Source organism: Astatotilapia calliptera, chromosome 17 (genome assembly GCF_964374335.1).
Source record: "Astatotilapia calliptera chromosome 17, fAstCal68.1, whole genome shotgun sequence".
In the NCBI taxonomy this organism is placed as follows: domain Eukaryota; kingdom Metazoa; phylum Chordata; class Actinopteri; order Cichliformes; family Cichlidae; genus Astatotilapia; species Astatotilapia calliptera.
The window spans coordinates 40,347,455-40,363,451 of NC_137438.1; the positions used below are offsets into that span (position 1 = coordinate 40,347,455).

Here is a 15,997-nt window from a genome sequence, read left to right on the forward strand (position 1 = left end):
AACTATAATAACTCTGATTAGGATGTCGTTTGGACTGGAGGTCTGCCCAGCGCTACCAGAGCAGAGCAGAATAGCAGACACACAGGACACCTGCAAGGACCTGAACAGCCCACAGACCAACAGGAACCGTGATAAAGGTTGTCCACGGCCAAATACCACCAGAGACAGGTGCTGAAAAACCAGCTAAATGTAAGGAATAATATCCAAGGCATCGATGCGTACGCCCTACTGGTCATCAGATACTCAGCTGGAATAATAAACTGGCCTCCAGACGAGACAGATGCCACTGATGTCGAGACACGTCAAGTCACGACGCAAAAACTCCTCACAGTGCACGGAGGAGGCCTCTGTCTGAAGTCCAGCACCTAAGGCTCTGTGAGCAACAAGGCAAGGCAAGGCAAGTTTATTTGTATAGCACAATTCAACAACAAGGTGATTCAAAGTGCTTTACAGAGACATTAGAAACAAGAACAAATAAAAAGCATGATTTAAAATTGAATAAAACAAGCAAATAAACGAACTAACTAATTAACAAACAAACAAACAAACAACAGGATATAAAATCAAAACAGATAAAATCAGAACAGTAGATAAAATCAGTAGTTAAATGTAAGTTTTGAAATTTAAGCTTAAAGTGTGGATTTGGTGCTTTATTCAAATGCAGCTGAGAACAGGTGAGTCTTCAACCTGGATTTAAATAAACTGAGTGTTTCAGCTGATCTGAGGCTTTCTGGGAGTTTGTTCCAGATATAAGGAGCATAAAAGCTGAATGCAGCTTCTCCGTGTCTGGTTCTGACTCTGGGAACTGATAAAAGACCGGATCCAGATGACCTGAGGGATCTGGAAGGTTCATACTGGGTCAGGAGGTCATTGATGTATTTTGGTCCTAAACCATTCAGAGCTTTATAGACCAGCATCAGAACTTTAGAATAGAATAGAATAGAATTCAACTTTATTGTCATTGCACATGCACAGGTACAGGGCAACGAAATGCACTTTAAAGTCTATCCTCTGACGGACAGGCAGCCAGTGTAAGGACCTCAGAGCTGGACTGATGTGGTCCACTTTTTTGGTCTTAGTGAGGACTCGAGCAGCAGAGTTCTGAATGAGCTGTAGTTGTCTGACTGATTTTTTAGGTAGACCTGTAAAGATGCTGTTACAGTAATCAAGCCTACTAAAGATGAATGCATGGACTAGTTTTTCCAGGTCCTGTTGAGACATCAGATCTTTTATCCTTGATATATTCTTGAGGTGATAGTAAGCTGACTTTGTTATTGTCTTAATGTGTTTTTCTAAGTTTAGGTCTGCATCCATCACTACACCCAAATTTCTCGTCTGGTTTGTGGTTTTTAGATGTATAGATTGAAGTTCTCTGGTGACCTGTAATCGTTTTTCTTTGGCGCCAAAGACTATTACCTCAGTTTTGTTTTTGTTTAGCTGGAGAAAATTGTGGCACAACCAGTCATTGATTTCCTCAATGCATTTACCAAGAGCCTGTACAGGGCCTCGGTCTCCTGGTGACATTGTGATATATATTTGTGTGTCATCTGCATAGCTGTGATAGTTTATTTTGTTGTTGTTTATAATCTGTGCCAGTGGGAGCATGTAGATGTTAAACAGAGGGGGTCCCAAGATGGAACCTTGGGGAACTCCACATGTGATACTTGTCTGCTCAGATGTGAAGTTACTAAAGTATTTCCTGTTTTCTAAGTATGTTTTGAACCAGTTTAGTGCAGTTCCTGAAAGACCTGTCCAGTTCTCCAGTCATTTGAGTAATATGTTGTGGTCAGCTGTATCAAATGCTGCACTGAGATCCAGTAAAACTAGGACTGACATTTTTCCACTGTCTGTATTCAGACATATGTCATTAAACACTTTGGTCAGAGCGGTTTCAGTGCTGTGGTTCTGTCTAAAACCTGACTGGAAGGCATCGTAGCAATTATTCTGTTTTAAGAAGTAACTGAGCTGTTGAGAAACTGCTTTTTCAATGATCTTACTTAAAAACGGGAGATTTGAGATCGGCCTGTAGTTGTTCATTTGTGTCTTGTCAAGATTGTCCTTTTTCAGTATAGGTTTGATTACAGCAGTTTTTAGTGATTCTGGAAACACACCTGATAATAAAGAAAAGTTGACGATCTGTAACAGGTCTGACTCTAAAGTCAACAGAAAGGGGAGGAGGACCAGCGAGTGCCACGGCCATAAATTAGGATGAAACACGGAACATCAGGAAAATGGGTCCCTGAGCTGCTCCAAGAATGCCTCAGGCACCTGGAGACAGATGGTGATAGACTCGGTAGAATTACAGTTGTTAGAGGTAGAAGTAGAAGCGTAATTAATCCCTTTCGCTGACGATGCAGTTCTGTTGACTTCATCGGGTGGTGGCCTCCAGCTTCCAAATGGCCAAAGCAAAGCCTTATCTTCCTCCTAAAGACCTAGAAAAACGTGTTCATGCCTTCATCCCTTCTAGACTGCAATGCTTTCTGTTTGGGTCTCCAGCACTCGTCTCTCCATCACTTGCACTTAGTCCAAAATGCTGCTGCACATCTTTTAACAGGTGTTAGAAGGTATGAATACATCACTCCAGTTTTATTATTATCATTATCGTATTGAAGTTAAGATTCTTTTACTTACTCTCAAAGTTTTAATTGGTACGGCGCCCAGTTACTCAAGCAAACTCCTCAACATATATAAGAGCGCTGAGATCATCCAGCCAGATGCTCTTAGTACAGCCGAGGTCTGATTGAGTGAAGTGATAACTGAGCTGTCGATTGACCTTTTGATCCACATCCCTACCGTGCAATGTTCCCTCTAAGCTGCGCGCGTGTGCAATTTCACACTGCTGGCGTCTCTGCGCACAAAAAATCTACCTGAATTGAAATTAAAATGAAAACTTTAACAATTCTGTTCTGCAGTGTTAGTCAGTGACTGGCTGCTCCCGTAAGGGATTACGTTATCCCATAGTCCAGCCAATGATGCGATTCACATTCGTATGCAGCTAATCAACGTGGTTGACTGACAGCGTCCTTATGTGCCGGTGTTTTAGCAAAGCGGCTGATGTGGAGTGAAGCCACGTTAATGACAACGTGTACAACCATTGGAGATGTGAGCAGGACAGACGGAACAACTGACGGACAAAGTGTGGACTTTATAGCAGTTTGTAAATCGTGTTGATCGGCCACGTAAAACCAGAGTTATGATAAAATATCTGCAATGTTTGTTTTTCTTCCTGAATACTGTCGTTGTTTATATTTACTGCGGGAAGAAACGGTAAAAACGGCGTTTTATAAGGAAAACGCTCGAAAGCCTGTGAGCCAACCCCCCCCCCCCCCCCCCCCCCCAAAAAAACCCCCCAGCCTTTCCTATTGGTGGCAAAATGTACCATGTTTAGGAAGGGGGAAGTTTTAGGAGTGACAGCGTGTTTGAGATGTGAGATGTTTGCGGCGTTTAGCGTAAATCTTGTGTAGTTAGTGTGTAGTTAGTGTGTAGTCAGTGTGTAGTCAGTGTGTAGTCAGTGTGTAGTTAGTGTGTAGTTAGTGTGTAGTGAGTGTGTAGTTAGTGTGTAGTCAGTGTGTAGTGAGTGTGTAGTTAGTGTGTAGTCAGTGTGTAGTTAGTGTGTAGTCAGTGTGTAGTTAGTGTGTAGTGAGTGTGTAGTCAGTGTGTAGTCAGTGTGTAGTTAGTGTGTAGTTAGTGTGTAGTGAGTGTGTAGTCAGTGTGTAGTCAGTGTGTAGTTAGTGTGTAGTTAGTGTGTAGTCAGTGTGTAGTCAGTGTGTAGTTAGTGTGTAGTCAGTGTGTAGTTAGTGTGTAGTTAGTGTGTAGTCAGTGTGTAGTTAGTGTGTAGTTAGTGTATAGTCAGTGTGTAGTGAGTGTGTAGTTAGTGTGTAGTCAGTGTGTAGTGAGTGTGTAGTTAGTGTGTAGTCAGTGTGTAGTTAGTGTGTAGTCAGTGTGTAGTTAGTGTGTAGTGAGTGTGTAGTCAGTGTGTAGTCAGTGTGTAGTTAGTGTGTAGTTAGTGTGTAGTGAGTGTGTAGTCAGTGTGTAGTCAGTGTGTAGTTAGTGTGTAGTTAGTGTGTAGTCAGTGTGTAGTCAGTGTGTAGTCAGTGTGTAGTTAGTGTGTAGTCAGTGTGTAGTCAGTGTGTAGTTAGTGTGTAGTCAGTGTGTAGTCAGTGTGTAGTTAGTGTGTAGTCAGTGTGTAGTTAGTGTGTAGTTAGTGTGTAGTCAGTGTGTAGTCAGTGTGTAGTGAGTGTGTAGTCAGTGTGTAGTCAGTGTGTAGTCAGTGTGTAGTTAGTGTGTAGTCAGTGTGTAGTCAGTGTGTAGTGAGTGTGTAGTCAGTGTGTAGTTAGTGTGTAGTCAGTGTGTAGTCAGTGTGTAGTTAGTGTGTAGTCAGTGTGTAGTCAGTGTGTAGTTAGTGTGTAGTTAGTGTGTAGTCAGTGTGTAGTTAGTGTGTAGTCAGTGTGTAGTTAGTGTGTAGTTATTGTGTAGTTAGTGTGTAGTTAGTGTGTAGTTAGTGTGTAGTCAGTGTGTAGTCAGTGTGTAGTTAGTGTGTAGTTAGTGTGTAGTTAGTGTGTATTTATTGTGTAGTCAGTGTGTAGTCAGTGTGTAGTGAGTGTGTAGTCAGTGTGTAGTCAGTGTGTAGTTAGTGTGTAGTCAGTGTGTAGTCAGTGTGTAGTCAGTGTGTAGTTAGTGTGTAGTCAGTGTGTAGTCAGTGTGTAGTTAGTGTGTAGTCAGTGTGTAGTCAGTGTGTAGTTAGTGTGTAGTCAGTGTGTAGTCAGTGTGTAGTGAGTGTGTAGTCAGTGTGTAGTCAGTGTGTAGTGAGTGTGTAGTCAGTGTGTAGTCAGTGTGTAGTCAGTGTGTAGTTAGTGTGTAGTCAGTGTGTAGTCAGTGTGTAGTCAGTGTGTAGTCAGTGTGTAGTTAGTGTGTAGTCAGTGTGTAGTCAGTGTGTAGTTAGTGTGTAGTCAGTGTGTAGTCAGTGTGTAGTTAGTGTGTAGTCAGTGTGTAGTTAGTGTGTAGTTAGTGTGTAGTCAGTGTGTAGTCAGTGTGTAGTGAGTGTGTAGTCAGTGTGTAGTCAGTGTGTAGTTATTGTGTAGTTAGTGTGTAGTTAGTGTGTAGTGAGTGTGTAGTCAGTGTGTAGTTAGTGTGTAGTGTAGTCAGTGTGTAGTGAGTGTGTAGTTAGTGTGTAGTTAGTGTGTAGTCAGTGTGTAGTTAGTGTGTAGTCAGTGTGTAGTGAGTGTGTAGTTAGTGTGTAGTTAGTGTGTAGTGTAGTCAGTGTGTAGTTATTGTGTAGTTAGTGTGTAGTGTAGTCAGTGTGTAGTTATTGTGTAGTTAGTGTGTAGTTAGTGTGTAGTGAGTGTGTAGTCAGTGTGTAGTTAGTGTGTAGTGTAGTCAGTGTGTAGTGAGTGTGTAGTTAGTGTGTAGTTAGTGTGTAGTCAGTGTGTAGTGAGTGTGTAGTCAGTGTGTAGTGAGTGTGTAGTCAGTGTGTAGTTAGTGTGTAGTGTAGTCAGTGTGTAGTGAGTGTGTAGTTAGTGTGTAGTTAGTGTGTAGTCAGTGTGTAGTTAGTGTGTAGTCAGTGTGTAGTGAGTGTGTAGTTAGTGTGTAGTTAGTGTGTAGTTAGTGTGTAGTGAGTGTGTAGTCAGTGTGTAGTCAGTGTGTAGTTAGTGTGTAGTTAGTGTGTAGTCAGTGTGTAGTGAGTGTGTAGTCAGTGTGTAGTCAGTGTGTAGTCAGTGTGTAGTTAGTGTGTAGTTAGTGTGTAGTTATTGTGTAGTTAGTGTGTAGTTAGTGTGTAGTCAGTGTGTAGTCAGTGTGTAGTCAGTGTGTAGTTAGTGTGTAGTTAGTGTGTAGTTATTGTGTAGTTAGTGTGTAGTCAGTGTGTAGTGAGTGTGTAGTCAGTGTGTAGTGAGTGTGTAGTCAGTGTGTAGTTAGTGTGTAGTCAGTGTGTAGTGAGTGTGTAGTTAGTGTGTAGTCAGTGTGTAGTCAGTGTGTAGTTAGTGTGTAGTTAGTGTGTAGTCAGTGTGTAGTTAGTGTGTAGTCAGTGTGTAGTTAGTGTGTAGTTATTGTGTAGTTAGTGTGTAGTTAGTGTGTAGTTAGTGTGTAGTCAGTGTGTAGTCAGTGTGTAGTTAGTGTGTAGTTAGTGTGTAGTCAGTGTGTAGTTAGTGTGTATTTATTGTGTAGTCAGTGTGTAGTCAGTGTGTAGTGAGTGTGTAGTCAGTGTGTAGTGAGTGTGTAGTCAGTGTGTAGTTAGTGTGTAGTCAGTGTGTAGTTAGTGTGTAGTTATTGTGTAGTCAGTGTGTAGTCAGTGTGTAGTGAGTGTGTAGTCAGTGTGTAGTGAGTGTGTAGTCAGTGTGTAGTTAGTGTGTAGTCAGTGTGTAGTTAGTGTGTAGTTAGTGTGTAGTCAGTGTGTAGTCAGTGTGTAGTTAGTGTGTAGTTAGTGTGTAGTCAGTGTGTAGTTAGTGTGTATTTATTGTGTAGTCAGTGTGTAGTCAGTGTGTAGTGAGTGTGTAGTCAGTGTGTAGTTAGTGTGTATTTATTGTGTAGTTAGTGTGTAGTCAGTGTGTAGTGAGTGTGTAGTCAGTGTGTAGTTAGTGTGTAGTCAGTGTGTAGTTAGTGTGTAGTTAGTGTGTAGTCAGTGTGTAGTCAGTGTGTAGTTAGTGTGTAGTTAGTGTGTAGTTAGTGTGTATTTATTGTGTAGTCAGTGTGTAGTCAGTGTGTAGTTAGTGTGTAGTCAGTGTGTAGTTAGTGTGTAGTCAGTGTGTAGTTAGTGTGTATTTATTGTGTAGTCAGTGTGTAGTCAGTGTGTAGTTAGTGTGTAGTCAGTGTGTAGTTAGTGTGTAGTCAGTGTGTAGTGTAGTCAGTAGTGTTGTTGTGTGTCAGAACAATGAGGCGCCTGCTGAGTGTTACAGGTGTTACAGCAGTGACACATCTGCTGCTGTCAGGCCTGCAGGTATCAGGCTGTTGTTCTCCTTCATCTCATAGTGGACACAAATTATTTTTTGTGACACAAATAATTTGTGTGGCATCAGATTTGATGCAGAACAGCTGATTGTTCTGTAAATAGTTTGAAATGTTTGTTTAAAAAACGCCTTGGCTGCATTTTTAGGTAAACAGCTGCAAAAAACTGTTTGCAAAACTCAGTTACTTTTTTGAAGAAGTAACTATATAATTAATTGCCCAACATTGGTCATTATTTACTGTATTTGCAGACAGAGTTACAGACTCTCTCCCAGACCACAGACTCATAATACAGTCAGAGCTTTATTTTTATATTTTTATTTTTATTAAAAAAAAGAAAGTTGTGTTTTCAAAATTGTTGTCAAAGTTATTTTTCCTTCCAACAGTGTTAACATGCTACAGGTCATGAACAAGATTTTTTTACATTCTCATTGTAAGTGGGCTAAAGCAGTTAATTAAAAGTAGTCTAACATAAATGCTGTAATTTGATTATTTTAATAAACCATGTAACTTGCATGGATTGGATGCTGGCGTGACCACAGTGCACACGTCTGCTGTTGCTCACAGTGGTCCAAGTGTCCGCTCAGGGAGTTTGTGTGTTCAGACACATGAAACATTAGAGGGAACTTTGCTACCGTCATCTTTCACATCAACTGTTGAACGAGGTCGTGGATGCAAGTAGTGAAAGAGATACAGCAGGTTCAGTGTGGATGGCGAGGTGCCTAAAACACCTCACCCAGAGCCTTCTGTTATGGCCTTATGCATCTCTATAAACCTTAGCCATGACCAAATGTTGTCGAACTCTTGAGTGACACGTTATGAATACAGAGTTGAATCTTTAAAAACTCCACTCTGTCTAGGTAGAGCGCTAATTTCATTAACAAATCAATATTTTGGTTGTTCCCAGAAACAGGATCATGTAAAGTGCATTAAAATGCATCCATTTTTTTTACCACGTTCACAGAGTGACAGAAGCACTGGATATGAAAACACTTGGCTGCCTGTGAAACGTTCAAATGTGTTTTAAAGGGCATAGAAACACACGCCTGTGTTCAACTTGTGTTTTATTTTCCAGGCATGAAACTGACCTAACAGTTCAGCCCACACAGAAGCAGCATGTTGAAGCACTTTGCTTTGGTGTCCATATCATGTCCAGACAACCAGCATTTTTATTGCCTTCTGTGTCCAGCTGGACTTCTTAGACATGGTCAACCATCACTTTGACAAAGGTCCATTCAAAAAGAAAGACTCATCATTAGCACCTCTGGTGTGTAGCGATGTACACCAGGCGATTAAGCCTGATTGCTGTGATCTTCACCCAAGCACCAGAGTATTCAGTGCCACCTTTTCATAAGCAGAATTTCTAAATGGTTTGAAGCTGTAAATAATATCTTTAGTTTTGCTCAATGCACCATTACAGTGAACTGAGGTCTTTGTTTTAGTTTTCATGTGTAACAGGATGACTTAATCTACTAAAATTAGGAATCTGTGTGTATGTTAACTTCTTAAACAAGCTCTGATGACCACACACGACTTCCAAATGAGTAACGCTGTCTTCCACGCTCAACATCTAGAGCTTTACTATCAAACTGTCTTTGAGCTCTACCTTTAAGTGCTCTCTGCCTCCCCCTCACTTCCTCTCCTGCCTTTGACTCATTCAAATGGCTTTCTGGCTCCAGTCTGGAGAGTCGCTCACTTAGCAACTTGGCAATGGACCTGAAAAGATTAAGAAAATCTTGTGTCAAAAACTGCTGAGTCAGACAAGTCTGGTTTTATCAGCAGTGCCAGAAGTGTGGCCTATCAAAGGGACACACAGCAGCCAATAAGACAGTTCTGCCGTAATAATGCTGCGCAGCCATTGTCTGTCAGCGCCTCTGTGCAATCTGCTTAGTTTCATGGCCTTTCACACACAGACTCGTGTTGTACATTGGAAGACAAAAATGCCGTCCTGCTTGGCAGAAGAGAGAAATGACATCCAGGCACCAAACTGGATCATGTCCCTTTTTTCCAGCAGGTTTCTTTCTCTGGTTTCAACCATCAGTAATTTAAAATATGAATTCATTTAGCAAAGATGCTCATTTTACTCCCTTTATCCTTTGATCGTAGTTGACACTGATGTGCAGGCCTCATCACCCTGGTCATGGGACACAGGTTTTGCTACCCATTGAAGCTGGCAAAAGAGCTTAGAAATGCTGGATGAGAGGATGCTGTTACTCCTCCATCTTCAGCTGCAGCTGATAGTCCTTGTTTTGTTCTGCGGCCTCAGTTATCTTAATTACATACCTGTTATTAACCTCTGTCTCTCTTCCACAGCATGTCTTTATCCTGTCCTCCTTCTCTCACCCCAACCAATCACAGCAGATGGCCCCGCCCCTCCCTGAGCCTGGTTCTGCCGGAGGTTTCTTCCTGTTAAAAGGGAGTTTTTCCTTCCCGCTGTCACCAAAGTGCTGCACATAGGGGTCATATGATTGTTGGGTTTTTCTCTGTATTATTGTAGGGCCTACCTTACAGTATAAAGCACATTGAGGCGACTGTTGTTGTGATTTGGCGCTGTAGAAATAGAATAGAATAGAATTGAATCTAGTTCCAGATCAGGTTGCCCTGTTGCTACCTCCAGAGGGTACTCTGTGTCATCCTGTCTCTCTGTTTTGGTTTGTAGCTGGTCATTTGCAGCAGAGCTTCTCTCCATGCTTTTAAGAGTGATATATCTGTTTGACTCCACCCCGTCCGCCCACCCCACTCGCCGTGTGACCACGTGGGTCCTCGTCACTTGGCGAGTAACTTTGAGCTGGATAAAGAAAGCAGTACAAGCCCTTTACCTCCTGATGAAAACTGCCTGAGTCGAGCTCCTCGGCTGTACAGCTGACGTTGCTGTGCCCGAGGCAGATTCTCTGATGATAACATCCCGAACACGTGTAGCTTTCCTCTCAGGTCCAGAACGAACTGGATTTCACTCTTTACAACAGATCCATGCTTTTGGAATATATGCAGGGTGTGGTCTTTGAAATGTTACTGACATGTTTCAATAATCTTCACAGTATTTTGTTGCCTCTTTTCTAACTTTTCCCGAAGATGTTGCTAGTGTGTAAGTTAAATGAAGCGCATGTCTATTTAAAATAATACTTTAAAAAAACAAAGTGTTTATTTGCAACAACAATAAAACAAGGTCATGAACTATTCACGTGTTGTTTCTGTCATGACTAATATATTCTGATTTCTCGTCACTCAAACAGAATAAATAAGCTGCAGCATTTATTCTGATGATGACCATAACACTCAATTTCTCACTTAATGTCTTTCCTCAGACTTGCGGCGAATGACAGCTGGTTTCATGGGCATGGCTGTGGCCATCATCCTGTTCGGCTGGGTCATTGGTTTGCTGGGCTGCTGCTGGGACCGAGGCCTCATGCAATATGTGGCCGGCCTCCTCTTCCTAATGGGAGGTGAGTCTCACACACACACACACACACACACACACACACACACACACACACACACACACACACACACACACACACACACACACACACACACACACACACATGCCTGACGGCAGCAGCAAAGGCACCTGGACCTCTGACTCAAGGACCTATGCAGTTTTCTCTGCCTTTATGTTTGTTGAAATATTTTTATCATCATTCAAATGATTCAAAGTCTATATTTTCTTACACAAAATGAACCATGGCTACAAACCCTGGTGTTTTTCCCTCACTCCCACTTTGCTCTCCAGTGGGTTTGATGCATTTTAGAACTGCAGTCTTCTCCACTGACTTGCTGCTGACACTAACTTGGCCCTGTTGCTCTTAAACACCTCTGGTGGGTTCTTATAATCATGCACAACAGTCTCTCCAAGCACTCAGAGGACGGGACAATCCAGGGAAGGTCTGTACACAAGAGGAAGAACGGTGACATTAGTTGCAAGGAAAACACACCAGACTAAAGAACCGGAGTTTTATTAACAGCGTCGCTCAATGATCCAGCAAAGACTGAACCTCAGCCACCATCTAAGTAGTGCCTCTTGACGAAATCATTGGGAAAAGGTAACTGATTCATCAACATCGACACAGACACACAAGCACAGAGAGAGGACAGGGAGACACAAAGAGAAAGCAAAGCCTTCGACCAGATTCCAAAAGGCTGATTCTGCTCATCTGGACATTTTCAGTGGGAGAAACGTTTCATCATCATCAGCTGACTGCAGGTTTCAACCTTATAAACAGGACATTTGCACAATGACTGAAACCAGCACCGCTGAAGGAACAGTGGGCTGGGAGGTCGGCTCATTGATCAACAGCAATGTGCACAGTATATGGTCTTGTACATGTGTCTGACGGAGGATCTGTGAAGATGGGGAAATAACTGTTCGTTCGCCTGCTGAATCTGTCATTTTACTCAGTTTCTGATCTTTTCATTCAACTGTGTGAGAGAGAATTTCAGAAAGAAAACATGACATAGAAGAACTATTTGAAAAACTGAAGCGATGAAAAGTGAAGGATGGAAAATGTTCATAACCAAGTGCTTCAACAGTTTAATGATCCGTGGCCTTATCCCAAATCGTCATTGTTGTGTTTGCATCATCCAGGGCTGCACTAGGCTGTGACTAACATGCAGGCACTCATTTAGGGAGTGTGTGATGTGCTTTAGCTTTGGATTTGAAACTTTGCTCAGTCATGCTCATTTTATTGTGGGAAGTCAAATCAAATCAAATCAAATCAAATCACTTTTTATTGTCACATCACATGTGCAGGCACACTGGCACAGCACATGCGAGTGAAATTCTTGTGTGCGAGCCCCACAAGCAACAGAGATGTGCAAACACAACAACACAAACGAGCAAAATACAAGAATGGCCAACCTGAAACTAATAAATATATGTACAATATATAATAGTATATGCATTTCTGGATGTGTATACTAAATATTTTCCTACGTGTGTGTGTGTGTGTGTGTGTGTGTGTGTGTGTGTATACACATTTTTACAAATTAAATAGTAAAAAAATAAAATAATAATAATAATAATAAAATATATAAAATATACAGAGTTGAATATGTGCAAAACAAGTGGCATTTATATACAGTGTGGAGTGCATAATGTTGAAGTTCCAGTAGTGAAGCTGAGGTGTCTATGACGTGTTCAGCAGTCTGATGGCCTGATGGAAGAAGCTGTCTCTCAGTCTGCGCAGTCAAAATCATAATTGTATTTGCTGTTCTACCACAGCCCACTGTGACATTTTCACTGTGAATTCTCACAAATACTTCATGGATACTTCATAATAATAACACTTAATGCATTAGGTGAAGCATTTCCAGTGAACACAACGCAGGGAAAAAGTTACAGTGTGTTTGGGATCTATTCAAAGATAATCGGCATTAAAAGTATTAAAGCAGCTGCAACTGTATTTTAAATTTTGCATGATGTGACCTGTTCAGTTCCTGCTGCCGGTGCTCACCACGGATATCACATCTTTCAACATCTTGTTGTTTTTGCAGGAACCTTCTGTATCATCTCCCTCTGTACCTGCGTCGCTGGCATCAACTTCGAGCTTTCCCGTTACCCGCGGTACCTGTACAGCTTGCCCGATGATATCGGCCACGGCTACGGCTGGTCCATGTTCTGCGCCTGGGGAGGCCTCGGCCTCACACTTATCTCTGGCTTCTTCTGCACTCTCGCGCCCTCTGTTCAACCAATACCGAGGTCTACCTGTCCCAAATCTCGACAGGAGAACGGCACCGTGTGCTAAAGCTGGCTGCGTGCGCCAGGCCAGCTGAACCCACAGACAGACAGACAAAACAAACAAGCTATTCCATGTTTCCATGTGTCAGCTCATATCCACTCTATCCTGGTTACAGATTTTGTGTGTGTGTTTGTTTAAAATGGGTGTCTTGATATCTTGAAAATACAAGAAAAAAACCTGAAGAACTGAAGAAATATCAAAAATTAAAAGTTGTGTTTATTTTTATTTTGTGGAGTAGATGCAGAAATGGATCGTGACCAGGAAAGACGTGAAAGAAATGATATGGAGACCACGAAAGACTAAATTGTAACGAGTGAGTGCTTTACTGGTCTACTGTGATTGTGGAGACGCTAATGGATTAACAGATTGTTCAGAAGATCAAGTAAAGATCTGGTGGAACCTTCTTATGATCTTTTAAAGCTTTTTGTGGAATATTTCACAAGCCAGTGGATCAAACATGAAACCATGTGACTAGCGGGAGTGGGATCACATGAATTCTCCAACTTCTGGGGTCCTTCCAGTTACTAGTAACAGGCAAGATCCAGAAGAGAAGATCCAGGACTTCCACTGATGTACATTATTGTACAGAATATTCAAGAGAAATGACAACCAGGCATTGGACTATTTCCATCTTTGTGTCGGTGCAGCACATTCCAGCGAATGATCCTAATCTAACGTTTCATACATGCATTCCTCTTTTACTGAAACTGTTTTGCTTTTTACTGAACCTTCATGTTGTGAATGAACTGTTGACTCGCTCAATGCAAATGTGTTTAATTTTTTCATTCTAGTCATAAGGCTAAATGTGTGTGTGTGTGTGTGTGTGTGTGTGTGTGTGTGTGTGTGTGTGTGTGTGTGTGTGTGTGTGTGTTTACGTGCAGACATGTTGAGACGAGTTATTTTCAAGTCTTTACAAAAGAGTGATCAACTTGACAAAGCAGCGCCTCAGCCTGAGTATGTAGGGAAACAGAAGCTTTGATCAGCAGTGAGATGAAACAGGAAGCGGCAGTATCCCGTTTAACCAAACTGACATCTGCCCCGTCTTTTCTGGAGAGCCCCAGTTGACCCGGCAGATAAAGAAGTCGCTTTAAAAGGGAACAGCACGTTTAGCTCTGCTGAACATCTAGGGAACGTTTAAGTAATTACATCTAATGAGAACACTTCTTGTCCCCGGGGATCAGCAGGTTATCTGCAGGGCCTTCTCGAAACAGTATCTAAGCATAAGGTTTGAAAGGTCTCATCTTAGAAGAAGGAAGAAAGATCTCAGCCACGAACCATGAATCACAAACACATGGGCTTGAATTTACTCACATCATCAATTCACCAACACTGAATCCAGCAGGCAGTTGTTGCCAACATCCAGTTTGTGAAAGCGGAGACTCTAAATACCACAGTCCCGTACCAGGGACAGACAGTTCAATTCAATATAGTTCAAATCACAACAGTCACATCAAAGTGCTTTACATTGTAAGGTAGACCCTACAATAATACATACAGAGAAAACCCAACAATCATATGAACTCCTATGAGCAGCACTTTGGCGACAGTGGGAAGGAAAAACTCCCTTTTAACAGGAAGAAACCTCCAGCAGAACCAGGCTCAGGGAGGGGCGGGGCCATCTGCTGCGATTGGTTAGTTAAGGGAGGATTCAGTCAGAGGATCCAGCCCTCACTGTAAGTCTAAAGTAGAGCGGGTGTGTTATATTGGGGTGATACAGAACTATGACGTGTTGAAGATGAGACGGGACCACTGAGAGGCAAGACTTAAAGCAAACACTGTACTGGGATCTGTTCAGAATAATTTAGGTTAATTACAACTTGGATCATGTTTTTCTAGCTTTGGACATCAATTGGTCATTACTGATACTGTGTTGTTTTTGTTCTTGTTCATAGTTTTGTCTATGTGTTGCTTAAGAAACATGATGGAGTTCTCTGACACCAGGTTACTGTGTGGATTAGCAGCTACTGTCAGAAACTGCTTAGTTTGAATTAACATCATTATCTTTTTCTTTTTCTTTCAGCACTGATGGTCAGCTGGTCAAACATGTCTTATAACACTTATACTCACATACAAGTAAACTGACATTTCCAAAGAAACATCTTTTTATCTCAAGACAAAATGCTCTTTATGAGAAAAAATGAAAAATGTGAGAAAATATGAAATACATTATTTTATGGACAAACACTGCGCCACAGTAAGTCATAGACTGCCACAATCATGAACTCAGATCTATCAACTCCAAACCTGTTCACCTGGTCTGTGGTCACAGACATTTGTAAAAGAGTGGGTCATCCTAAAGATTTTGAGCACCGTGCTCACAGAATTTGAGCGTGGTGCTTTCATACTAAACCACCCTAAGTCTGTTTTTGTTTCTTCCATCTTAGACATTCGACAGTCAGCTATAAGTGGTATTATTGCAAAGTGGAACCTCTTAGGAACTAAAGTGACTCAACCATGAGAAAGCAGATCATATAAAGTGGCAAATGATGCTCGTAGTTAAGTCACCACCAGTCTGCTGATCTAACAACGTCCTGTGGAATCATCAGGACAAAAACTATGCATCAGAGCTTCATGGTATTCGTGGCCCAATACTTTTGTGCACATAGTGTATCTCAGATCCACATCGTATGGGAACCAAGTGGCAAAGGCAATCCATCACAGTCAGTAGAGGAGCAAAAATAGATGAGACTGTCTGTGACAAAATCTAAAATGAAAATATTAGAATTGAGAAAGTCGTTTACTTGTATGGGAATATTTCTCTAGAAGGCAGGAGCTCTGTTATTTAAAATGTTCTTTGTCTGTTTTCATAGCAGTGACAGCAGATGTGTATCATCCTCAGAAAGAAGCTTGTTGTTTCTTTTTAGACTTTCTTCATTAATTTTATTTTATTATTGATTTTTTGTCCTGTAACAAATGAATTCAGCATCATGAATGGTTTTCAGGAGTGTAAATAAAACATGAGGATGTAGTGTCTGATATTCCCAAGTCCCAGTTTTATAAGATTATCATGTTTGGCACCCGTGCTGGCAGCGTTCCTTTAATCCTGCTCATGAGCTGGGACACATTTTGAGTTCCAAAGTTACCTGAAAGACGTTTTTTTAGTGTTTCCGGAAATTTGGGACCTTTATGATAAAAATAACAACAATTCCAACAATACGTACAATCCCACATAAGTCATGTACAGTAAGTAAATATATTAGTTAAAAACATACCCAGTAGAAAACATGGGTGTAGCTTATGTGTCAGAAAAATAAAGCTAAGTTCATGAAAACCTGCATTCATCTGCCACCAGATGGCAACAGCTGTGGTTGCAAACAGACTTG

General features: G+C 41.5%; 1 protein-coding gene across 1 annotated transcript in view; it reads left to right on the plus strand.

The window, feature by feature from the left end:
* Positions 1–13,442, plus strand: part of tmem178bb (transmembrane protein 178Bb) — a 69,000-nt gene extending 55,558 nt beyond the window's left edge. Inside the window, exons 4-5 of the mRNA XM_026146841.2 lie at positions 10,245–10,382; positions 12,430–13,442. Of these exons, the coding sequence (XP_026002626.1) occupies positions 10,245–10,382; positions 12,430–12,680 (389 nt within the window). The 3' untranslated portion in view covers positions 12,681–13,442. The remainder of the gene's footprint in view (positions 1–10,244; positions 10,383–12,429) is intronic.
* Positions 13,443–15,997: the final 2,555 nt, after the last annotated feature.